The 27263-nt window shown below is 27.2% G+C and overlaps 1 protein-coding gene across 2 annotated transcripts in view; it reads right to left on the reverse strand.

Annotated features, from left to right (window-relative positions):
* LOC100201390 (uncharacterized protein KIAA0930 homolog) overlaps positions 1-21256 on the reverse strand; it is a 32570-nt gene extending 11314 nt beyond the window's left edge. The window contains exons 1-8 of one of the 2 annotated variants that reach the window (XM_065791513.1): positions 20954-21256; positions 16705-16877; positions 13737-13774; positions 13523-13661; positions 7940-7968; positions 7436-7508; positions 6966-7031; positions 6800-6874 (exon numbers count right to left, since the gene is read on the reverse strand). In XM_065791513.1, the coding sequence (XP_065647585.1) occupies positions 6800-6874; positions 6966-7031; positions 7436-7508; positions 7940-7968; positions 13523-13661; positions 13737-13774; positions 16705-16877; positions 20954-21038 (678 nt within the window). In that variant the 5' untranslated portion in view covers positions 21039-21256. The remainder of the gene's footprint in view (positions 1-6799; positions 6875-6965; positions 7032-7435; positions 7509-7939; positions 7969-13522; positions 13662-13736; positions 13775-16704; positions 16878-20953) is intronic. The other variant, XM_065791514.1, reaches the window with a different exon arrangement.
* Between the last annotated feature and the right edge of the window lie 6007 nt (positions 21257-27263).

A 27263-nucleotide genomic window follows, 5' to 3' on the forward strand; every position in this document is an offset into this window, starting at 1 on the left:
AAGTTCAAATTTTTAAAAGTTATTTAAAAAGTAGTTTTAAAAACATAAGTTGATTAAAAAATTTTTTTTTTTTTTTTTAAGGGAAAAGATGGATATTTTTAAGCTACTGGATCATACTTTTGAAATACTTCGTTCTATTGATGTCAGCATCTGAAGCCCTAAAACGTGTCATTTCTCAGAAAAATTTAAAAGAGCTTATTTAAATTTTTCTAAAAAAAGGCATGTACTTTTTTAATGCTTTGAGCCAGACATTAAAGATTTGTTATCAAAATAACATTTTAAAGTTTAAAAATCAATCTTCTTCAACAATCACAACACAGACTAATTTGCATAGTTTTAATAATTATATCAATTTGGTTCTGTATATTTGTACAAAGATGTAATAAGGTTTTTTTATAGTTTAATTTGCTCTTATTGCATTTATATTTTATGTATATAATATTCATAATTTGTATTTATACAATATTTATAATTTATGTGTATAAAACTGATAACTTATATATATATAATATTCATATTTTATACCTAAACACCATGGATGCAGAGTCCCAAAAAGGACTCCAGATTTGAAAGTCACAAAAAGATTACTTCTTTCTAGTTTTTGGTATCCAGTAGCTTTAAAAATATATAAAAGCTTAAAGGCTATTAATAGGGAAAAAATCAAGACTTATAGGTCAGAAGAACAATCAATTTTTGAATCTGGAGTCCTTAGGTATAGTGGACTCTGGGACTCCGGGCCTTAAAACAATAAGTTCCAAGTCATTAAATATCATAAATATTTTTTTTATAGCAGATCATTAATCAACCAACATGTTTAGAGTTTCTGGATACCAGAGACCATGAAAAGATAAAGTTATAAAGTTGGAGTCTTTTTGGGACTCTGCATCCCTAACATATATATATATATATATATATATATATATATATATATATATATATATATATATATATATATATATATATATATACATAAAGTTATATTTACACAAGTTTATGCATGTATTATGCTATATTTATGCATGTATTATATTATATATATCTTCACATTTACTGTCTTATTCCAACATTACAGTCATATATGAAAGATTTAAAGAGCTTCATCAACTTACAACAATAGACTATAGATTCCTATTTTAGACTGAATTTAGACCCAAAAGGTTGTGATAAAACCCTGAAGATTTTTTCCAAAAAAATTGTATTTTGAGTTTGTTAAATTGCACTTGCATGCACTTACTTGTAAACACTAGTTTAAAAAAATTTATTATAAATTAGCTAGGTTACTGATTTAAAACAAAGTTGACTGATTAAATCTTTTTTTGCAATATAAAAAATTCAATTAAGTTTAACAAACTGTTAAAACTTATCAAAATATTAAATGTCTCATGCAATCTACAATTTTAGGATTGTCAGCTGTAAGGTGAATGTATATATATATATATATATATATATATATATATATTATATATATATATATATGTATATATATATATATACATATATATATATATATATATATATATATATATATATATATATATATAGAGATATATATATATATTCATAGAGTGGAGCGGAACGATATTAGCAAACATTATCACTTAATTGATTTATCTTTAGTTCTAGGCTTTTCCTTTCTTTTTTCTTGGTGGTATTAATGGTGGTAAAAATAGTACTTTTCAACTAACCTTTTAACTGTCTTATCATCAGAAGTCCTTGCGATGCTAAGGACTTCTGATGATAAGACAGTTAAAATTTCTGAGAGCACCTTAATAAAACAAAATTAAAAAAAAAAAAATAACCTTTGATATAGAAAATGGTATATATTTAAAAATTTGCTATATTATTTGGTCCAGGAATTTTAAAGATTAAAAAAATTTTTTTGGAAACATGCAACAGATTCTGGTAATATGCATCAGATCATTAGGTATGGTACCGTAAAAAATCTGTTAGTTATACAACAATAAATAGTTTTGAAAAAAAAGAGTAGGACGACATGGGGCAAAAAAGTTAAAAATAAATGGAAACAAATCTGTACATAGTTTGTGTTTTAAAATACAAATTTTGGTTTTTTTAATATTGTTAAAGTATTTATGCAAACATACTGACAAAATATTACTCTTTCATTGGTCAAAGATTTACAAAAACCCAAGATTTTTTAAAACATTTGATATCTTGCTTTGTCTTCCCCTATCTATAAAAGCTATGGCTATTCTTTTAATTTTATGGGCTTGGTGAGATGGCCGTTGAATGTGCATAAATATTTTATGGGCTTGGTGAGATGGCCGTTGAAGGTGCATAAATATTTTATGGGCGATGGTGAGATGGCCGTTGAAGGTGCATAAATATTTTGTAATCTATTCAAATTTTTAGTGAGAGTGGCGTTTTAATATTTAATAGAAGCACATCAACTTCTTTTACATAAACATAAAACATTCATCTCAAGATGAATGGATGGCATTAAATAAATAATCTTATCTCTAGTATACATCTTAACCATACTTATACTGGGTCATGGAGGTCAAGATTATACTGGCGTGCCCAAAAATAGATTCGATTCTAATAAATCCATCCCTAAATTCAATAATGGATAAAAATACAGTTAATTCTAATACTTTTTTTTGACACAAATACGGTTTTTAAGGCACTTTTTTCAAATAACACTATTCAATTCTAAATAACATTATTCGATTTTAAAAACTGCAAATAAACAACTCTTATTTTACATGTAAAAAATTGTTGTTTTAGTCTTTTCTGTGGAGGTGACAAAAAACCAACATAAAAAAAAAATGTCTCAATTACCCAATTATTTAAAAAATGAATGAAAAAACTGGCATTTTTTGGGATAAGCTAGCAATCAAAATATTTATCATAGCTGAAAATTGGTGTATATACTCATTGAGGTATATTAATCCGGATGAGAGAAGCATTTTTTATTATTTACAGTATATCAAAGGTTACAACATTTGAAACAAACATAGAAAAATTGGTGGACAAATGGCCAACACTAATTTCATAAAAAAGTACTGTGCTTATTTTATTTTAAATATCCTTCCCTCATCCAGATCCTTTTTTATTATGTGAAAAATCAAAACAAAAAAAAAATAGATCAAAAGCTTAAACGAGTCTAAAGTTATCATGTTTTAAAGACTTGTATTCAAGGCAAAACTTAATTCTGGACTTTTGAAGAGACCACTTTATAGTTTCTTTGTTCTTTTCATTAAGTATCATAGACATAACATATCCTGTTAGTTTAAATTTATTTAGTACAAAAAGGATTCCATTAAGACCTTTATTAACTTCAATAACAGATGAATTAACTGCAGACTCTAAGACATCTAAGACTCTACCCAGAAAGAGACTCTAAGACTCTAAAACCTTTACTATTTTTGGGCAGCACCTCGAAATAATCTGGTCGAGTGCCTCGTTGACATTTTGAGTTTTACCATGGAGATATTTTTTTAGTAAATCATCTGAAGATAAATCAGTAAAAGTTGGTTTCAAAATGTTGAAGACTGCAACATTTTGAAACTAACTTTTAAAGTATTTTCACCATGAACTATGTCTAAATGATATTTGCACCAAGTCTCAGTGTCTCTTGGGCACATACGTGAATCAAATCCACCCAAACAGTTTTTTTCATAACATACTTAGAGCCCTCTTCATAGCATAATTGTCAAGATTGTTTCTAATAGCTAGGCCATAGAAATTCTGCATAGAATTGATCACAGATTTAGTTAACTTTCTTCTTTCATGTAGCGGTGTGCTTGTTCCTTTGTAAGGCTTAACAATCTTACTAATCTAGTGCCTCTTCATTCTCTTCTGTACATGGCCGATATATTCCAATTTTGTGATCTTAATGTTAAAATCTTTATAAGGATCACTTTCAATTACATCTTTAAAGGAGGAAGTGTCACCATCTCCTAAGTATTCATTATAAATTAAGTTACTTTTTTCAATTGAGCGATTGAATATTTTGACTGGCTTGGCAGATATAGCACCCAAAGAACCAATGTGGTTAATAGTGCATTGATGATTTGCAAACTATTCTGTATATTCTGGAGTTGACTTTCTATTTTCTGAATTTCGAAAGTTATAACATCAGTAATTTTCGAAAGTTATTTCAACATCGATACCCCACACCAATCTCTCTAGGCAATAATGCTTCTAATATTTATTTCAAACGGCTCCTTTATTTTTAAACCTTCCTTTTTACTAATATATTCACAGGGTTTTGAGGTAAAAATATCTCTCTGTTTAAACAATATTGACAGTGTATTTTCAAAGAATGGGCAAAACCCTTTCGAGACTTCAAATTGTCAATCATTGGTATGCTTTTGTTGCAAGTAAAACATTTCCCAAATTTTTCTATAACAGTATTAAAAATCTTAAAGGTAAAATAAAATAATCCAATTTATCCAAGTTTAGTATGCTTCACAACATTAGATTCTGAAGACTGTGTCATAAGAAAATCATCAACATCAACAGTATTTGATATATTAATTTCATCATCTTTTTCTTTGTTTTGTTAGTCATCACTGTATATGACAAATTTGATGTGAAGATGCTGATTCATTCTTTCTCTTTTTCTTTTATAAATCTTTTAATTCCCCTAGCCTTAATTTTAAATACAATTGGTTTGGTACCAATACAAATGGATTTGCAATATAAACAAATACCCAAAAAGTCTTAAAATTGACAGCACTTTTTACATTTAGGAACAACTTTTGCAGGCTGTTTTTATAACTTATGACTTTAAGCTGCGGATAACCAAAATGAGGTTATAAATTCACATTAACTTTTACCATTAAAAAAGATACTTGACTAGTTATTAACATAAAAATAACTCAAAATGTGGTTGCTAAGGGCGTTTCTAAGGATACATTTTTTAGGTATTAAATATAACAGCTAATATCTTTTTTAATAGACTTTGTTTTCAATCCAAATTTTCAGAGACTATTCACAAGTGATGAAGGAATAAAATAAGGTTAAAAAAAAAAAAAAGCATTTTTTTAAAAAAAATCAAGCTTTTATGAGTGGACGGTTGTCCACTTATAAAAGCTTGATTTTTTTAAAAACCACCTTAAATATTACTTTTTACACCTTGATTATGCAAGGTTTCCAGCTTCTTACACCTTGATTATGCAAGGTTTCTAGCTTGAAATGACAGCTGCTTCAACCTCAAGAAGCTGTTGCTATGCTGCATTTTTTTTCAAAGATTTACATTAAAATGAATTTTTACCAACTCGTTTAATGTTGTTTTTTTTAATTCGAATAATATATATTACTTTATAATGTTTTACATAGAAATAAGCTAAAAAAACATTTTTTTATTTTTGACAAAAATAGGGGGTACCGTAAGGGTTACTGATTTTATTATGGCTAGAAAGTTAGAAGATTTGAGCAATTTGACAAAAGTTAGCTGGTAACCTCTAAACAGCTTAAACTGTTAAAGATGTAACTTGTGCTTATATTATATGCAAATGAATGATTGAATGAACTTTTTTTGGTAGGTTCATAACTACTTTGGATTTTTGTTTGGTCTCTCGCTCTCAACAACCTCATCGCCTTCAGTGTCACTGTCGTTATTAAATTTGTCTTCAAAAAGTTGTCAGAGGATTTTTTTAAAGTTTTTATTCTAAAATAATCAAAAATAATATTATTTGTGTATTTAAAATGAGCACATTTAACTATTGTATTAAAAGCTTTATTTATTTAAATTTATTTTCAAAAATGTTCAATATATTGTTTTATATTCTATAATAAAAAATTTCCCCTGCTTTAATTGATTGTCCATTTCTTTACCCTGAAAGTCCTATAACGCGCTTCTGAGACTTTGAATAATTTCTGTTCAATTTTACAATTATTATTTGAATCAATTTTTTTTTTTTTTGGATAAAAAAAAGTAAATAAGTTTTACCTATTTCAATAACTTAAAAATTATTGAAAAATAGACCTTTCAAACTCATTTATAAGCAAAAACTAGTAAGTTTGGTAATGCAACCTGTGTAGTTTTGGTAATGCAACACCTCACAGTTAAAACCAAATTTCCAAAAAATCTTTTTTGTTTCAAAAGCAAAGTTCATATTTTTTAGACATACGATTTAGTAAATATTACATCTAGCAAAGAAAATTTTCTTAAAAACATTTAGAAAAAATGTTATTAAACATTTTTTTTTGAAAACCCAAGTACAAGATTTCTTAACTAATATATTATATAAAGTTAACTTGACTCAGAAACATAAATATGCCACTGATCAAATGAATGTCACGATCATATGAATATCATGATCATATGAAAAATGTCAAAATTTAGAAATGTGGATTTATTAAGTTTATAGCTTGATTTAAAGAAAATGAATAAAAAAAACCCCGATTTTTATGATCCCCAATCATAAACCCTCTTTTATGATGCATTCGGTAACGCAACTCATTTTTTAAAATGGCTCCTATATTTACAGTTTTTGCTCAAAAATTTTTTTCAAAAATAACATATCTAAAATTTTAGATCTTTTTAATTGGTAATACTGAAAAAAAAATCAAAAAATACTAAGCAGCACGGCAATAATCTAAAATCCTGTGAGCCGATGACCTTGTTGCAATAAAGAACAAAGAACCATATACTGATGATGATGATGATGATGATGATGAAGATGATGATGATGATGATGATGATGATGATGATGATGATGATGATGATGATGATGATGATGATGATGATGATGATGATGATGATGATGATGATGATGATGATGATGAAGTGAAAGACAATAAATATTTATGATATGTAAATAAACCATACTTTAGCCTCATAAGTCATCAACAAAGCCTCATGACGAACTGATCCAAGAAATATTACTATGTTCTCTTTTGTACCCTTTTGGAAAAAAATTAATAAAATCATTATCAGTAAAATTGCAAACCAATAAACTTTAATAAGAATGGTAAAAAATATTTTTGTAAATTACCTTATATTTTGCAGAAAGTTCAACACAAAGTATTTCTTCTTGTTCAATAGACATTGACTCAAAAACCTTACAAAAAAAAAAAATTAAAATTGTTTAATAAAATTTATGGTTAAAAAAAGTTCAACTCTATATAATTATGATCAACTCCGATTATATTTAACTGATAAAAATGAAATGATAAAACTAATTGGTTAACTGTGTAATTTTAAATAATTTTAACAACAATTGACCAACAAACTATTGCACATCTTAGTATCTTTGCACATATCAAGAGTAAAATATCATATGTTAATATCTTAGCACATATACAAGATATGTGCAAAGATATGTTATTAACATATTTTACAACTATATAGAATATTTAGTATAAAAACATTTCATTTTAAATTTTAAAAAACTGAGATTTATTTAAAATTTGAAATATAACATAAACATTAACTGATTGAAATGCATTTATTTAAATGAAATACCTCATCATAACTATCAATTATGAAAAATATATTTGGATATGATAGATCTGAACTCTCTCCTTTGCTATCCATCCTGAAGTTAAAATAAAACTAAAACGTAATTGTTAAAAACTCAAAATTTCCCTAAAATTGGTGGTATTTTATTTGCAGTAGTATTTAAACAGTTTAAAAACATCGCGACTTACATGGTTTGCATTTTAATTGCAATCTTTGATTTTCTCAATAGATTTTTAAAATCGTATTTAAATATCTGTACAAAATGTTGAAAATCAAGAAAAAGAAAAAGAAAGAGTTAGCTATAATGCTGCTATGTTTTAGTCAAAATAATGCAGTTTTTAAGTAAATGTGTAAACAGGTAAAAACCTTTATAATTATCTTATGCAAGTTTAATTGTCAGAAGACTTAGTCCTAATTAAAAATTAGGACCAAGTTAACTTTTATGAATCAAGCACAAACTATGTCAGTTTGGAACATCACATTCACATATTTGAAAAAAATGTTTACCTTCTCATGTGATGTGATGCATGCACTTTCTAAAATAAACATTTCAAATCAAAAAATATATAAAAAATATAAATTAAAAAATAAAATAATATGAAAAATAATTAATAAAATACTATTTATTATTGTAAAATATTTATACAGGTAATGCCAAATCAGCACAATAAATTAAGCTGTTATCCTATTGGGCCCTAATATGTTAAAATATAAATAAATTTAACTGTTACTTAAGAATATAAAATAATATTAAAACATTAGTAGATTTATCACAGAATAAAATAAAATTTAAAAATTAAAAATATCCATTAGTTTAGTTTTAAATTCTCTTAGGTTCTTACTCTGGCGAACAGCGAAATTCAACAATAAAAATACTGATAATAAAAATAAGCAACATTTTTAAATAAAAAACATATATTAATTATTTAATAATTATTATATATATATATATCAGGGGCTATTCTAGACCGCTTTCGACAGCGTCAACCGTATTTGGTTGCCGCCCATATTAAAATTTGAGGACCTTTTTTTTATGTTTTTTAAGGCAAATATTGTTTTTTATGTGTGAAAAAACACTGATTTTCCGCTAAATTTCACTGGAACGAAGGGGTACCGCTGCCTAAATTTTTTTCCTAGAATAGGCCCCGTAACGGGTGGCCCTAGATAAATGGGATAGGTAGTATTTTTATTATAACTTTGTTATTTTTTAAGCTAGAAAAGTGAATTTTTTTTTAAAAGATTATTAAATTCTCTACAAAATGACATGATTTATTTAATGTAAATGTCTCCATTATTTTTTGACATACGATATAAGCAATTGGTCCAACTAGTACAACTTTCTAAAGCTACATTTACTGTAATGTTTTTTACAGCTTGTTTAAGTCCTTGAATTAATGTTAATTTTGATTTAACTTTATTCCATTTCATTTGGTGAACGAGTTCATCCCATATTGAGTAATCTAAAGGATTGAGATCAGGGGAATTAGGAGGCAAGTGGTTTTTGTCAATAAAAGCAGGAAAATTATCATGACGCCATTGTTGAGTTAAATGATGCGTATGTGAGGTTGCTCCATCTTGTTGAAATGTCCAATCATCACCAAACATCTCATTTCCATATTTCAAGGCCACTGGCAACACTTTTTTTATATACCAGTCATGATTTACTGTATCTTTGTCCAAAATAACCAGTGGTGTAACACCTTTTGAACAAGCTCCCAACCAAACTATTACCTTTTGAGGGAATTTTTGTTTCTGTTTAATACCAACATCTTTGTCAGCTTCATTACGATTAGTGGACCATATGCGATCATTTTGGGCATTGTACATACCATTTAAATCAAAAAAATTTTCATCTGAAAACAGAATTTTCAGTGTTTGTTCTTTTCGAAAATGGTTTCTTATCCAATTTGCAAATTTAATTCTCTTGACTTTTTGACCATTTGTAAGCAGTGGCTCAACTCTGTGTTTGTATGCCTGCAAATTGAGATCCTTTTGAAGTATTCTTTGAACACCGGTTCTGGAGATATTGAGTTCATTAGCTAAATTTCGAGATGAAATCCTCTTTTTACGTTTCAGATGACTTCTGATTTTTTGAATGTTTGCATTTGTTCGAACTGATCTTGGACCACCTGATGGACATTTCAACTTGATAGAGCCTGTCTCTCTTATCATTTGACACCACCGATTTATTGTACAAAACTCAATGACACCCTTAATATCAGCAAATATTTTTGATAGACCATCACCATTTTGGTATTTAGAAAGTACAAGCTTTTGCAAATCTTTAGATTTCATTATCTACAAATAAAATTAAAAACCATAACACAAAGCCATCAAGCACGATTTATAGAGAATTTAATAATAAATCTTTTAAAAAAAAATTCCCTGTTCTAGCTAAACAAATTACAAAGTTATAATAAAAATACTACCTCTGCCATTTATCTTGGGCCACCCATTATATATATATATATATATATATATATATATATATATATATATATATATATATATATATATATATATATATATATATATATATATATATATTCATATATATATATATATATATATATATATATATATATATATATATATATATATATATATATATATATATTTATATATATATATATATATATATATATATATATATATATATATATATATATATATATATATATATATATATACATTTTTGTGAGCATGTATTGTACATAAAGCACTGATAATACACCAACAGTTAAACTCCATTGAGTGCATACTATATTTTGTTTGTATTATTCTTGTAATTGTTATTATATTTTAAATGACAGACTGTGATTGCAGATGCACTGCAAATGAATAAGGAGTGGTACAGTCTAGTCACCACTGATACTGTTGCCAGGCCTCAATTTTTTTGAGCCAGAAAATGGAAAATTGTCTAAAATTGAGCCAGAAGAGAAATTGAGCCTAGATGAATAAATTATCCTGTACAAGGGCAAGAATCCTCTGAGACAATATTTTCTAAAGAAGTCAAAAAACAGGGAGTCTAAAATAACTTACGAATATTAAACATGATTTTTAATTCTATGATGGCAAGGCAACTGAAGTACAAACAAATTGTGGGTTTCAGCTAAGTGATTTTGCAGTTTAAAAAAATTTCTCAAAACTTTTAATTGTATTTTGATAACTCTTTAAAAAGATCCTAAACCTCTGAGATATATTGTGTTCATATTGAAGAGAATGATAAAAAAAAATGTTTGGGCTAAATTTTTTTTGATTCAAACTAAAGACTAAATGAATACCAAGAAAAATTAACTTTTTTATTTTAGTCGAAGCTCACCTTCTCCATTTTTTATTGTAGGCCTAAAAGTCAGCACAATAGACGCTGCTATCTACAGACTTGATAATTTATTCAAGCGCATTTTATTCCTAAGAGTTTTAGTACATAATGTCATTGACTTTTTTGTTTGTTTACATAATTGATCTCTTACACAAACAAAAAAAATCAATAACGTAATGTACTGAAACTCTTAGGAAAAAAACATGCTTGAATAAATTATCAAGACTATCGATTGCAGCCTATATTATGCTGACTTTTAGGCCTACAATAAAACGAAGAAGACAAGCTTCAACTAAAATAAAAAAGTTAGTTTTTTTTGGTATTTATTTATTCTTTTGTTTTAATCACAAAAATTTAGCCCAAACATTTTTTTTTTATCTTTTTTATCTTTAATATTAACACAACATGTCTCGGAGGTTTGGGATCCCTTTAATATATTAAGAGTGTCATCTACTTCTTAAACGTCAGAGTATTCTGTAAACTGAAATTGTTCGATTAAATCATCTGAGAGGGTATCCACTGAAAATGGAAAAAAAAAAACTCAAGAAAGCTGGGCAGGGGGCTGGTAACTGAAAAAGCACTCACACACGAGCATACTTTGCTCAGCTATTATTAAAGACTACAACCAAAATATAGTAGGGGTTTATTGTTTTGTTTGATCCAAGTTGTCAATGGTTATTCAATTGAAGAAAAGAATTTGGAAGAAAAGAACCCTAGAAGCTGAACCTGGAATTTATTGAATCATCAGATGTGAAAAATTGATCAGTTGAAGCCAGTTCACTCAATGCAAACCTCCTCAACTAAAAAAAAAATTGCAATCATTTTGACCCTAAAACGAGTGTGCGCAATCATTGTGTTGGACATTTTCTAGCCAAAGCTGAACCAATGCAGCACAGTCGTGTGTATCAGGCTCATTTTTAAATGCAATATATTAAATGCTGTGCCTTGTCTATGCATTACAAAAAAAAATTGTCTTATCAAGTATAACACATGCTTGACTCAGCTTACAAATGGCAAAAGCATTCATTATTGTGAGCCTATACTGATAATTTTGTATGAGACATTCAACACTTATTTATTTTTTAATAATTATTTAATTATTGGTTAATATTATAAAATAACAATAATCAACTAAGACAACATCCAAGCCTTCTTAGGAACCCAGCACAGTTGCACACTTTATATGATCATGCATATATTATTTTGTTTTGACAACTTGGCCACAGCTCTTTGCGTGTTTTAAGTTTGCACATTTAAAAATATGCTAAATAAACTAACGTAAAAAATTAAAATTAAAAATATACAAACTATAAGAACTGGATAAAGAAATAAAAACTAAAAAAAAAATGCAAAAATAAACTAAAAAAATAAAAATCTTAATGAGTGATAAAAGGAATAAAAAATAAACAAGAAAAAATAAAAGCAGAAAATAAATGTTTTTATTTTAATTTAAAAGTGTTTCACAGCAAAGAATTTAAAAGAAATCAAAGTTTTAAAGTTATTTAATCCAAGCTTAATTATTTCAAAACTTAATTATTTTAAAATTTGAAACTTTGATATTTTTTTAATGTCTACAAAGCAAACATAACATGAAAAAAAATTATCCATTAGTAGGATTTGAACTCTCATCCAATGCCGATATAACAGTTGTGCCTCATTATTGACACAATTAATCAAACAAATGTGTTTGTGATTGTCATAACATTTGTTTTTAATTGCAGTTTTAACCATATGGTGTGTTTGTAAGTGTATAGTTATTTAAACTTATGGTTCTATTTAGCGCCGAACCCAATGGTGCCAAACAGAATCCTACTGAAAAAACTACCAGTGTGAATTTTAAGAAAATTGCAATATAGGCCATTAATAACTTATAAATTGCATCTCATGATTTTTTTGACCAAACATAAAACATGGGAATGAAAGGGTTAAAAAATTTTTGTCAAAGCAAAAAAAATAGGCAAGTGTTCAAATTGTTATTGTGCTCCAGGTTTAATTATTGCTATTTTGTTATTATATTTCAGGTCATAATATTGTGTTCATAATATTATGTTCCAGATCTTATAATATTGTGTATAGGTAACATGTATATCGCTTTAATATATACAAATTACCAAAGCCCAGGTTCGTGTTTCAGAGTTAAAGAGTTGAGAGAGGGTTGCACCACGAATAACAACTAAAAGAAAAAAAAAACACACACACACAAAAAAAAAAAGGTAGCCTCCTGTAGTGGCCCCCCTCGGGCCTTGGGGAGGTGAATAATCGAAAAAAAAAGGTGAAACACTTAAAGAACTTTAAAACTTAAAGAATTTCTAAATTTACAAGTTATCAGGCATATTTTTATTTAAAATAAATCTTGTTATATGTTAATTATAATATCAATAAAGTATTTATAACTCCTGGATTATGTATTATTCAGTTATTTGATATTATAAAAAAAATTTTGACACAAAATGTTGTTATAGCAATTAACTGTTGGGTGATAAAAAGTATCTATTAATTATTCACCTATTTCCTAAACATTTGACCTTTGTCTGAAATCTATCATTACATTTTTAAGCAATAATATCAATACTGATAAAACCAGATCTTTTTATAACGCAATTTAATGCTACTTACTAAAATCAGGGCTGTATATAATGTTATTATAAAACATTATATACAGCCCTGATTTTAACATAATTCTTATTTTTGAAAATAATAAAATAAAATAAATAAATAACACAAGAAATTTATAAAACACAATTTAATGTAAATTAAAAATAGCCTACAAGACTTGTCTTATACAAAACTTTTAATTCATTGGTGGGAAGACGGGTGCAAATTGCACATGTTAAAGTGTACTCCATATCATGCATTATCATGTTTAAATAAACACTTTCCATCCAATTTATGTGTGGATCACCTAACCTGTATAAAAAATTTAATATGGTTGTAAAAAAAATAAAACCAAAATAGTTTTTTTACAATCACAAACATTTTTACCCAGGTAAATTTTTTGATGTCTTTCTGAAAACTTTTATCTAAAAAAAAGTTAAAATAAAATTTAAATTTAAATAAAAATTAAAAAAAACTTATAAAAATTTATTTCATGAATTATTAAAATATAATAATCTTTATTAAATAATAAAATTGATTGAAAACCAAAAAAAAAGGCCATTTGTTTCTTAAGTGAAAAAGTACTAAATTCAATTCTAATCACATAGGGATTGCATCTTAAAATTCAAAACTCGAGAATTCCGGAATTCGTTTTGGTAATATAGTTTCGAATTCCGAAAATTTTTCCAGCGAATTCCGAAATTAAAATTTATTTTTTCCTGCTCTCCAACTTTTAAATTGTGTTTGTAGATCTGTACATATAAATATTCTACATTCTAATTCGATATGAAGAAATTAAGAAAACAATTGTAAATTACAGTTATCCTGCATAATACAAGTTGACATAGAGAAAACATTCCTAAATGGCAATTAACGGTTTCATGTCTTCATTTCATATCCACATGTAATAATTTTATTATTTGGTATAACCTCATGTTCTTATAATTTACAATTTTCAACAGTGTTGAGATTTGCTTATTGGAGTACGGTGTGAATTGAATTATTTGGATAAATATTTTTTAAATAGGTAAGTAAATAATAGCAGGAATAATAGCAGATTTAATTTAACAACATTATTTGATAACTATTTCATTTTAATTTTGTTTTGTTTATTAAGTTAAACTATTATCAACAGTACATCCTAAAATGTCTTCAAAGGAAAGTTATTCGGAATACACAAAGCAATGTAAAAATCAAAATTCTGTTTGGATTTATTTTTTAAGAGGATCAAAAAAACTAACAGCAAAATGTAAAATATGTTATGAAATAGTAAAAACCGCTGGTTCAACGACAACACCACAGCACACGCATTTAAGAATACGCAATATTAATGTATTAAAACGGGATGTCATGCAAGATAAAGGTTCAGAAAGCAGCACACCAAAAATGATGATTACAAACTATTTATTCAACAAAAAAGATGAAAAGATCACTTTCTGCAATCGTATCACGAATGTGTGCCTTAGATAATATGCCATTCAAAGTTTTCTGTACGTCTGTTGATTTGAGAAATTTGTTTTTGACTAGAGGCGCTAGAGATTATGTATTACCAAAATCACCTAACTCAATTTGCAAAATGGTTTTAAAATACGCGCAAAAAATGCGGGCTAAAATGATGCAGGATTTCATAAATTTAAAAGAAGATGGAACAAGATTTTGCTTAACTCTGGATGAATGTACATCTTCACGAAACCAATGTTATTTAAATGTGAATGTTCATGGCAAGAAACAGTTTTGGAATTTAGGTTTAGTACCTGTTGAAGGACTGATGGGGCAGCTGTGATGCAAAAAGTTGGACGACTTTTGCCATGTAATCAGCAGTTGTGCTTCGCACATGCGATACATTTAGCTGTAATTGATGTCCTGTATAATAATTCGAATACAACTGAATTGGTGGCTCACACATATACAGAAAATGTTAGTGTAGAAGATCAAGTGAGTGAATTAGATGAATCGGATGAGGAATACATTAAAGATGAAAATGTCGGCTTGATTGAACAAACTTATAATGAAGCTGAGCTTGTTGAGACTGAAGAATTTGGATTTAGTATTCTCATCAAAAGAGTTTGTTCGATTGTAAAGAAATTTCGTTTTTCAAGAACATCAAATGATATTTTTTAAGTATACGTGAAACAAGAATTTGGAAAACAGTTGAAACTTATTATGGACACTAGAACTAGATGGAATAGCTTAGTCAAAATGCTTGAAAGGTTTAACAAGCTAAAAAGCTGTGTTAGAAAAGCATTGGTTGACATTGCATCTGATATTGTTATTCTAGATGCTGAAATTTTGTCAATTAAAAACATTATCTCTGCACTTCTCCCAGTGAAGCTTACTGTTGAAGCCCTTTGTCAAGAAGATGCAAATCTGCTTTCTGCTGATGCAGTATTTTCTTTTATGCTTGAGAATTTCGGATCTGATGAACTTTCATTAAAATTAAAGAAGAAATTAGAAGACCGAATAAGCCAAAGACAAACTAATATGTTGGGAACTCTTCAATATTTACACAATGGCAGAAAAAGTGAGATTCACGCATCTTTCACTAGACCATTGAAAAAAACAATAACCAAAGTTATTGAAAACTTTGCACAAAGATTAATATTTAACACTAACATGGAAACTTCCTTAGACGAACAGTCAGAGGCTGACGATGTGATAGAAGTGATGTTGGAAGAACAAACTAAGCCCTTAACATTAATGCCAAAGTTGGAGAACAAAATACAATTGAATTTATTGTCCAGCATAACGTCTAACTTAACTCAACAAATAATAAATAGGAGCTTAATTTCAAAAATTAAATCTGAAATGAAATTCTTTGAAGAGAACGGCGTTCGTGGCAAAATATTAAAGTCTGTCTACTCACATTTGATTTTGATTCCGCCATTGAGCGTGGAGTCTGAGAGAGCCTTCTCAATTGCTGGTAACTTTTATACAAAAATTCGAACAAGATTCGGAAACATAGCTATAAGTGATCTCTGTTTCCTCAAGGCATATTTTAGGCAAATAAAACAATAATTTTATATTTGTTATCATTAAATGATATACCATATTAGAATGTTTCTGTACTAATTGAATTTGGCGTAATTTTATGTTCCATTTTTATTTTTAAAGAAAGTATTTTTTATGCAATAAATAACAATGATTTATCTCAAATAAGTTATTTTTATTATTTTATAGACATTAAAAAATTTAATTTCGAATTCCAAATTCCGATTTTTTAATTTTCACCAAAACTTGCATTCCCAACAACCACAGCACTAGCCCAGAAACAAGTTGGTTGCGGTACTGCAATTAACTTGATTATACGTAAACCTTGTTTTTTAAGATTTACGTTTTAATTAATGTTTAAACATACTTCATTTCCAGGTTGATTATACTTGGATTGAACATAAAACAACATGTCATCATCATTTTGTTGATTTTCTGCAGTTTCATTCCTGCTGTCATTATCTTCTGGAGAAATTCCCATAAAGTAACAACCAAATAAACTGGGCCATAATGATTCATCTGCATTTACTATGAAACTATCTAAAAAATAAATTAATTTCTATTAAAAAGGAAAAATAGTTCTAGAAAAATTAAAAAAACTGCTTTTGTTGTACAAAGTTTGATAAATGTGAAATACTATAAATCTAGATATTTAAATAAAAACCGTAAATTTAAAAAATTGCTAAGTCTAAAAGACAACTTTCATTACAACACATTGATGGCATAATTATGCAAAACTAGCATTTTACAAAACTAAGTTTTGTACTAAAATTCTGTGTCACATTTTTAAAGCTTGTTTTAGAGTTGAGTAAAAAAAAATTCCTTTAAGATATGATTTGAAGTTTTTTATAACTAGTACAGTTGGTCTTTATTTTGATGTGATTTTTAGATGCTAAATTTCTTATTCACTTAATTGATATAAAAAATTAAATTGTTGATTTCATGTTAAATTGTTGTTGAATGGATACTAAGATAACTTTCAAGTATTTTCAGACTTCACCTTTCTTTTTAACAGATCTTAGCTGCTGTAGCTATGATATATGGTATGGACCAGGTAAATATAACCAAACAGCTGTTATTCAGCATGCTGAAAATGCTCTGAACAAAGGGTTTTACTTTGAACTGTCTTTGACATTTGGGCAGTGCCAAAATCCCATTTGATATAATTTGTATTAAAATATGATAAGTAAGCAACATTTACCAGAATTTCTATTAAATGATAAATGATATTTTTATATCTATTATAGCCTGTATAGATATACATTTTTCAACTTTTTTTGGTTGAAAACTTTATTCCAAAAGACTTTTTCAAAAAAAAAAAAATTTATTAAAAAGAAAACTGCTGACCCAACCCAAATCCTTAGGTGATGTAGTGGCACATCTTGCATCTATCTATCTAGTCAGACGATGCTTCAGTACATGAAGCCCCCTTAGTAGGCTATTTTAATATGATGTCAAACAGGTTATCTATACATGCAATATGTGTATATATATAGATATATATATATATATATATATATATATATTATATATATATATATATATATATATATATATATATATATATATATATATATATATATATATATATATGTATATATATATATATTTATATATTTATATATTTATATATTTATATATATATATATAATTTTAAATGTATTCTACAAAATAGAGTGCTCAATGTTCTTAAAAGAAAAGAGCAAGAGAAAATTTTATATATATATTTTAATTTATTCTAAAAAATAGAGTGCATTTATAGACTAAAGATAAATGCTTAGTCAACACTCGGGACCATTTACCTAGTGAAATTAATGATTATAAAAACCATATATGTAACATAATTAATCATTTGACTCTTATCTGATAATCACTTGTGCAGCTATAATAAATCTCATAACTCAATTTCAAAAAATTTAAACACAATCTCTGACAGATTTGCTGCTTATCATCTTGCCATATGTAAAGTATGTGCAACCTAGAGAAAAAATTTTAATGAAATAAACCGCCATTTGCACCCATCTTGATATAATTGCCACATCTTGCTGTTCAATGTTGAAGTCTCTATAGAATAAGTGTTGCAAATGGTTTGAAAATGATTGTCTGGGAACCTTGGTTATTTTGACTATAAACAAAGTGAGATATAAAGACATAAAAGGTAATCAATAAAATTTTGTAAATTTTTTAGGCAAAAAACAAATTACTACGAGATCATTCCAAGGTATCGTGAAAACTTCACAATCTATTGCACAACCTTCACAATCTATTGCACACTTGTCTTATGCTACATTTCTATTTTATGTTTTATTTTGATAAAGCATCACAGTGACATATAATATACAATAAATGGAACAATATAAAATTTTGTAAGCAACTCTTGGACCAGCATTTTATAGTATAACTGCAATCAAACAATTGTGTGTGTTTGCAAAACTTTTTACTGATTGAAAATATTTTAAGTAACATCAGAGCAACTTTGGATCATGTTATTTTCGTTTAAACAGAAAATTGTTTAGGCAAAACATTTTTAAATTGGTAATAAGTTTATACCCCATTAATGAAGAGCTTTTAAAAATAACTTCTATTTGTTTTATTGCAGTGGAAGAAATTTTAAATAGAAAATATAACATATTTTCTATTTGAAATTTCTTTGCCAAAAATATCGTCTCCTAATGCAACAACTCGCTATTTTTCTTGCAAACTAAGATTATTAAAAAAATAGGACTTGACAATATTAAGACAGTCTAGACCTAAGTTTAAGATAAAAAATAGTTTAATAGACAAATAATGTAGCACTTTTTTACTGCTATCATACTGATAATATTTTATATAATATAACATAATATAATATATATATATATTTATTTATATATATATACATATATACATATATATATACATATATACATATATACATATATATATATATATATATATATATATATATATATATATATATATATATATATATATATATATATATATATATATATATATATATATATATAACATAATATAATATAACATAATATATATATATATTTATTTATATATATATATACATATATACATATATATACATATATACATATATATACATATATACATATATATACATATATACATATATATATATATATATATATATATATATATATATATATATATATATATATATATATATATATATATATATATATATATATATATATATATATATATATATATATATATATATATATATATATATATATATATATATATATATATATATATATATATATATATATATATATATATGATACTTTAGTAATGCATCTCCAAATAACTAAATAATACATTTCAACATTTTTTAATATTTCTTAAGGTGGGGATGAAGGTGGGGGCACACCCCTCCCATAAATCAACATAAATATTTCTTAAATGTAAAGCCTTGCATATTAAAGCTACTAATTTCTTTAAAAAACATGTTTTTGTAAAAAAAGTGTTCAGTTTCTTACGGTTGAGGTGGTGGTTGATATTACCTTGATCTAACTGGATATGCTTTGCAGTTAGAGTGTTAACCAAATTTGTAGCCTACTATTACATCCACCAATTGATACTAAGTTATTTGCATTTCGATAGGAATTGACAAAATTATGACAACTTTAGTTAAGAAAAACTTTATTTTGACCACAGTTTCTTTAACGAATCAATATTGGAAAATTAGTATTTAAACCGTCAAAAATTTTTGAGGAATTGTTCAATTTCAATATTTTTTTCCTTATTAAGATACTTTATTGATCCTTTTTCCAATAATATATAATAATTATAACAATTAATTAAATATAACATTAAACTAATATTTGGTTGGTTACTTTTTTAAAGTATGGATCAACATAGATATTTTTTAGAACTAGAACAGTTTGACTCTTATTTTGTATAGATTTTATTAACATTAAATATTAACAATATATAATGTTAATAATAATATATAACAATTTGAAATTTTCGTACAAATTTTTTAAATAAACTAATATAACTGAATGCTTAAAAAAGTATATTAAAAATTATCATTCAGAAAAAAATTTAACAATTAGTTAATTTAACAATATATAACAATTAGCTTTTCTTTTTTCTTTTTTCTTTTTTTTCCTTTATCCAGCAGTAACTTAAAACTTTTAAATGTCTGGAGATTGATAAACAAAACTAAATTAATCAAAAAAACAGAACAAAACATAATCAAGAAGCATAAAAAAATACCTTTCTTAGCCTTAAGAGTTGTGAACTAGATATTGTAACTTATATAATATATAAGTTACATGGTGTTACAAGTTATTATGTGACATGGTGTTACAAGTTATTATGGTGATAACAGTAAAATTTCAATTAAACCAGTGAGATTTTACTGTTATCACCATAATAAGATAAAAAAAACTTAATCTTATCATATTATCTTACAACAAGAAATTAAAATGTAAAAGAATGAAAATAACTACAATTGATTTCATAATTAGACTACACAAGATTTAATTAGTCAGATATTATCATAGAGTATAAATTAAAAAAAAATACTTAATACAAAAAAAATTGCATCTACCAAAAAGTAACTTAGACAATATACATTAAATTTTTACCATCATTTGAAATTGAATCTGCTGTATCTGATTTAATATGCGTCTTTAAAGCTTCTAGTAAGTTACTTTTCGAACTATTTGCCATTTTTATTTTGCTCTCGCTACGCACATAATGGTGTCTTAGAGTTAAACTTGTTAGTTCTAAATAGCTAAATTCTATTTTTACTATTTATTCTACTGATGAAAATCTATTAATAATCTATGCCATAAACTTTCAATATATCAAAAAGATTACATAAAATAAATAAAACTGTAATATAATAAAACCGCTTAACAATTTGTTACCTATAAAATTATTTGTATAACGGAAAAAGGAAATAATAAATTACCAAATTACGGTTGTCTTCTAACACGGATCCGAATAAAATGCAAACAAGTTAACTGCAATCAAATGCTTTTTAATGCTTTTGATTACAGTTAACTTGTTGTTTTTAGGTTTTAAAAAACCTAAACATAGCAACAAAAAAAATAGTAATTTTAATGATTTTCAAAATAAATAATTTTCAAATAAAAGGTTTTTACATAAATACTAAGGTTTTAAATCTTTTCCTAAAATACCGACACCTTTTAATCATTCCAGCTTGCTTCACTTTCTGCGAAAAAAAACTAGACTGAAAATACTGGTTCAATAACTTTTTTTTTTAATTACACGCTAAAAAAATTGCATATTGCAAAATTGCAATACGTACACACGCATACCACTACCAACACTACCTTACGAAAACTTACCTACTTGACAAAAATCTCCTCAAGACAACCGTCTTGAGAAGGTTCTAATCTTTATACGGTAAAAACTTTTAAACGGTGAAGGATTTATTGATGAGACATTAAATGTATTCATAAGTTGCAGTTCTATTTAAAAATTTAGTTAAAATATTCTAACAAGCGCAATTTTGAGTACATTCCGGACTAACTTTGACGCCAAAAATTTAAACTTTTTAAAAAACTATGGTCATTTTAATTTAAGAGTTCTGTGGGTCATTATTCAAGACAAACTAAAAAACGTTAATTTTTTCAACATGTCAAGTCGAAACTACTCAATAATTGAGCTGTACGTTAATAGTGTCTCCACTAAGGAGGTCATGGTGCAGTTAGACATGGCCAAAATCACATATCGAAGCGATTAACAAGTCTGTTTTAAACAAGTCCGGACGGGACGAACATAAGTTTGCTGATAGAAAAAAATCTTACCAGGGCCAAAAAACCAGTCAAAGCTGTCAAAAACAAATCCAGAGAAATGAGGAAGATGGCTAATGAGATGTCTGTCAGTGAGAAAACGATTCGAAGGGTGATAAAGCAGGACCTAAAGGCCCAGGTAAGAACCAGGGTGAAAAGGCACCTGATTACAGACACTGATTACAAAAACTAAAATGCTTGAAAAATGTAAAAAAAATTATAATATTTATAAAAAAAGCATGCTTTTTTTTAAAAGAAAATTTATTTTAGGCGCTCCAAGAAAACCTAACGATCTCGTCATTGAGCAACGCGGAAGAGTATTTAACTAGGAAGTTTACACTGTCTTTCATACCGATGGTTCGAAATATGCTCAGAGCTCATTTTAAACTCTGGATTTCTTGCTTATAGAGCAAGCGCTCTAATCACTGCGCTACAGCTAATACTGTTCTTGGCGAAGATGTTGTCTATAGTCAACTCTGTTTTAAACAGCCGTATAGATTGCTGCATACAGACCCAGGCACATGAAGAAGTTTACAGATTTTATCAAATCCGGACCAAAAATCTACATAGAGATCCTTAACACACGTGTCAACCCCAGGGTCAATCACATACTTTACATAGACCAATTTGGTGTTTTAGCAGGATGGAGCATCGTGTCACACCTTAAAAAAAATACAGAAATGGTTGGAACAAAACATTTGTATTTCTAGCTTAAAGACATCTGGCATGGATTTCTAGCTTAAAGACATCTTTAGTTCACCAGACCTGAATCCACTTGACTACTTTATATTGGCATATGTTGAGCCAAAGACCTGTGCAAAATCCCATAGTAGTATTGAAGTTCTCGAAGCCTTTATTTAGAAGTGTTTTAGCCAAATGCCTACCGACTTTATCCTGAACACCTGCTACAGCTTCTGGCCCAGATTTGAGTCCATGATTGAACGGTTCTATTTTAATAAAATGTTGCCAAAAATTTATCTTTCATTTAAACAACTAATTTATAAAATTATTAATTGTTTTATTTCAGTCTTTAAAAGTAGCTCTACTAATCTGGAATGTAGTGCCCCATACTGTACAGGTATATTCATACAAAAGAATGAAGTATAAAACTTTAACCAGGAAATTACTTAACTTAAATACCAAAAAAACCTTGATCCGGTCCTGAATTTTATGGTTTTAATTTTTATATTTTTAATTTTTATTTCGAGTCATTATTATATATTTTAAAAACAAATAATATTTACATGTCTCCAGTTTATACTTATAGCTCAATACAATTTTACATTAATTTGAAAATTTTAATTTTCGTTTAAAATAATGTTAGGTTCTTGAAATGTTATGGTCAACTTATTTATAATGAATGGAACAATTTACTCAATATCTAACTGACGCGTTGTCAGTATGCAGTAACGTTTGCTTACAAAACTTTTTCTTGAAGCACACAAAACAATTAACTTTTAATAGATGCTGAGTCTTCTAATGAATTGGGACAATTGAATACTTGCTCCACTTCAAGCCTGAAGTTTAGCCTGACGTTTACTACTGACTTAATCATATATATTATTGATTACAAAGTTAGCATCTGTTAAAGTAGCTCGTTTTCACTTGACTCATTCAGCAAAGTCACATATTTTTACTGCAGTAAACAGTAAAAGTTTTTTTCCCGAACATTTCAACTCCTTGGATTTCTCTCCCATTTTCACTTTTTCCTTACTCTACAGCTTTTCGAGCCTTCTGTCAACTCTTTAACTCTTTTTTTTTTGATTTCTAGTAACTCCCAACATAAAAAAAGCTGGCTTTTGTCGAGAGCGAACGCGTTTTATACCGAAGATTAATTTTGTGAAGGCTATAAAAGCAAATATATAATAATAAGGAACATCATCAAAAAAATATCTCATTATAAATTAGTAAATATATTTTATTGTTACGATGAAACAAAAAATAGTATTGATGTTAAAAATAAAAAAGAATCAATAAGTCGGGACGCTATCTGTAAAAAAAAAAAAAAAAAGGCAAACATTTTGAGTGGACTAATTTTTGAACGGACGTGTCCCATATAACATAGGAGGTTAAAAAATCTTTACTGGCCACTTGGAAATTGCTTACTACTTTATTTAAAGATAAAAATAGTAGAAATTATGCGAAGAGATTTCAGCTTTAAACTTCCGCCATGTTGTTTATACACTAAATGCTGCAAAGCATTTATTATAGCTTTAACAAATTAATTGCAGGGGGTTAATAGTTTTCAAAATAAAATGTTTTAAATACGTTTTCTTAAATCAACGAAATCAAAATTTTCTAAAACTTATTTAAAAGCAATTGTATTCGTAGCTTTTTTCTTTTCAATGTATTAAAACCAAAAAAAAGGTTTTAATAGTGTAATCTAAAAATGCAACCGTCCCTGTTTCGTGTTTACTTGAAAAAACTGCTTTATTCATCTATCTATTTTATCTATCCAAAATGCCCTTCTGTTCTTCAGCCCTTAAGATTCGTGATCTTTGTTTGGAACAATAACGACATTAATCCCAAAATATTAAACGGAACCTCTACGTCACTAATAGCTTTGTTATTCAGTAACAAAACCTTGGTCAAGTGAACTAGAACCGTGTAAATCAAAAAACTACATGAAACAAAGACCCTTTAAAAAAAATGAAAATGAGTTGCCACTGGATGTTAAACATGATGGGAAGAACTAGATCACCAGCATTCAAGAATGCAAAGTCCAACCAATTTTTAGAGACTACTGGACTCCAGACTCCAAACTTCAAATATTTTTTTAAAACATTTTTGAGTCAATTAATCTGTTAAGATAAGTAACGGATCAAGCCACTTTGATCTTTAAAAATTCATGGTCCTCCAAATGGGAGCATTTTACACATCGTGTATAGTTATGCAGGATTAAAACAAATAACTCTTAAGGCTATTAATAATTATTGATTAATTACTTCAACAAGTAATTATTTTAATACTTTTTATTTTAAATCTGCGCTTATATTTAATCTTTCTTTTTACATCTTGAGGTTTCTATTGTCTTTTACTAAATTGTGTCATATTTTTTTTTTTTTTGCTATTGTTAAATTAAAAATATATTTCAAGTAATTTTCAAAGTTATTATAGAAAAAAATTTTCTTAAAAATTAACTCAAAAGATGTTGCTCATGTTGGGAGGAGAACAAAAAAAAAAGGGGGGGTTCGTTCTTATTTACAGCCTTGATACATAGACGCATAATTTCATGACAATAGTGAGCTTTAAGACTTCGTATTATTTGATCATTAGGCTGACAGATGAGGTTTTAGGGAAAGAAATATCAGGTTAGTATTGCGTAGCCCTTCAATGTGTAGATGGGCAGAACAGTTATCCACCAGATGTGCCCACTTTCCTATCCTGAATACGAAAAAATGAGTCAAGCTTCTTTATTTTCCTATTCTGTAAAAAGGTGTCCGTCAGCTAACTTTTTAGATGATTCTTATATGTGCAAGGGAATTGATTGATTTTTTTTATTTTTTAATAACAAACATAGGTAATTGTTCTCCCGTTACACTACCTGCTGTCATTCTTGTTAGCCTGACTTTGATATTTTTGATTTTCCTAAACATTTTTCACCTGATAAATGGTAGGTTATTTTTGTAGGCACTTATAAAATAGTCCGAACTCATCTGTATTGAAAGTGTTTTTAAGTTTGTAAATTAAAAACAATGTTGGTATTGTGGCACAACATAAATGATTTTAAGAACCATTGCAAGACATTTTAATGCAATGTTACTCTGTATTACATTACCATGAATACAATTTGTTTTAATGGTTATTTAATACAAAGTAACACTAATTATAAAGAAATGTTTGTGGTGATTTCAGCAGATGACCCTTAGATTCAAGCTTATCTGCAGCCAAATGATATAAATTTTGATAGATGAGACATTTAATTATTTAAGATATTTTAGATAAAAGCGATGTTTCATAAATTCGCGACACTCATTACTTTTACTAGTTTTATTAGTTTTACTAGTTTTTTTTTGCGGTCCCAACATTATGTACTCGTTTGACAAGATTATGTACTCGTTTGACAAGATTATGTACTCGTTTGACAAGATTATGTACTCGTTTGACAAGATTATGTACTCGTTTGACAAGATTATGTACTCGTTTGACAAGATTATGTACTCGTTTGACAAGATTATGTACTCGTTTGACAAGATTATGTACTCGTTTGACAAGATTATGTACTCGTTTGACAAGATTATGTACTCGTTTGACAAGATTATGTACTCGTTTGACAAGATTATGTATTCGTTTGACAAGATTATGTACTCGTTTGACAAGATTATATACTCGTTTGACAATATTATGTACTCGTTTGACAACATTTTGTACTCGTTTGGGCTGAAATTCTATCGACATCTCGAACCCAAATATCTCGAACTTTTTGATATTTCGAACAATACTTTTGGTCCACACGGGTCACTTTTCTCTCATTTTCTCATGTTTTTTAACTTTTTTTTTTTCAGGAAATGTTTTAATAAAAATTAATTTTTTTAAATTCCAATTTTTTTTAAACTTTTTTTTTTTTAATTGTTTTGAAATTTTTTTGAACTTTGATTTTTTTTATGAATCGACATTCTGATAAGTATTACTTTAAAAGATTAGTTTAATATTTTTTTCAAATGCAATAACATGTTGCTTGTTAAACAAATACTTACAAACAAATCTACGATAGAAAAATGCATTTACCTATGATTAACCTTTCACTGACTTAATCTTTCTCAGAGCATTTAATTATTTTTGTTTTACTTGTTGTGTTTTAACTAATGAAATTAGTTTCGGAACGCGCATCAATAAAAAAGACAACATAATTAGTATAATTGACATTCCCGTTAAAGTTAAACAATTTTTTAAGCTCAGGATAGACTGAAGATATCATTTGGAGTGAAGATATCATTTTTCATAAGTTTATAGTTCTTTGCGCTATATCTATGTATAGGAACTTCTAAAATTACGTTAAAAAGCAAAATATACGTGAGCTGGTAATTTTTGTATTCCTTTTGAATGGTTTGAAGAGTATGATTTTTTTATACATTATGTAGTTATATATTAAACACTTCAATTTAGTAGGTTGGAAACTTTAAATTTAATTAAG

This window comes from Hydra vulgaris, chromosome 02 (genome assembly GCF_038396675.1).
Source record: "Hydra vulgaris chromosome 02, alternate assembly HydraT2T_AEP".
Classification (NCBI taxonomy): Eukaryota; Metazoa; Cnidaria; class Hydrozoa; order Anthoathecata; family Hydridae; genus Hydra; species Hydra vulgaris.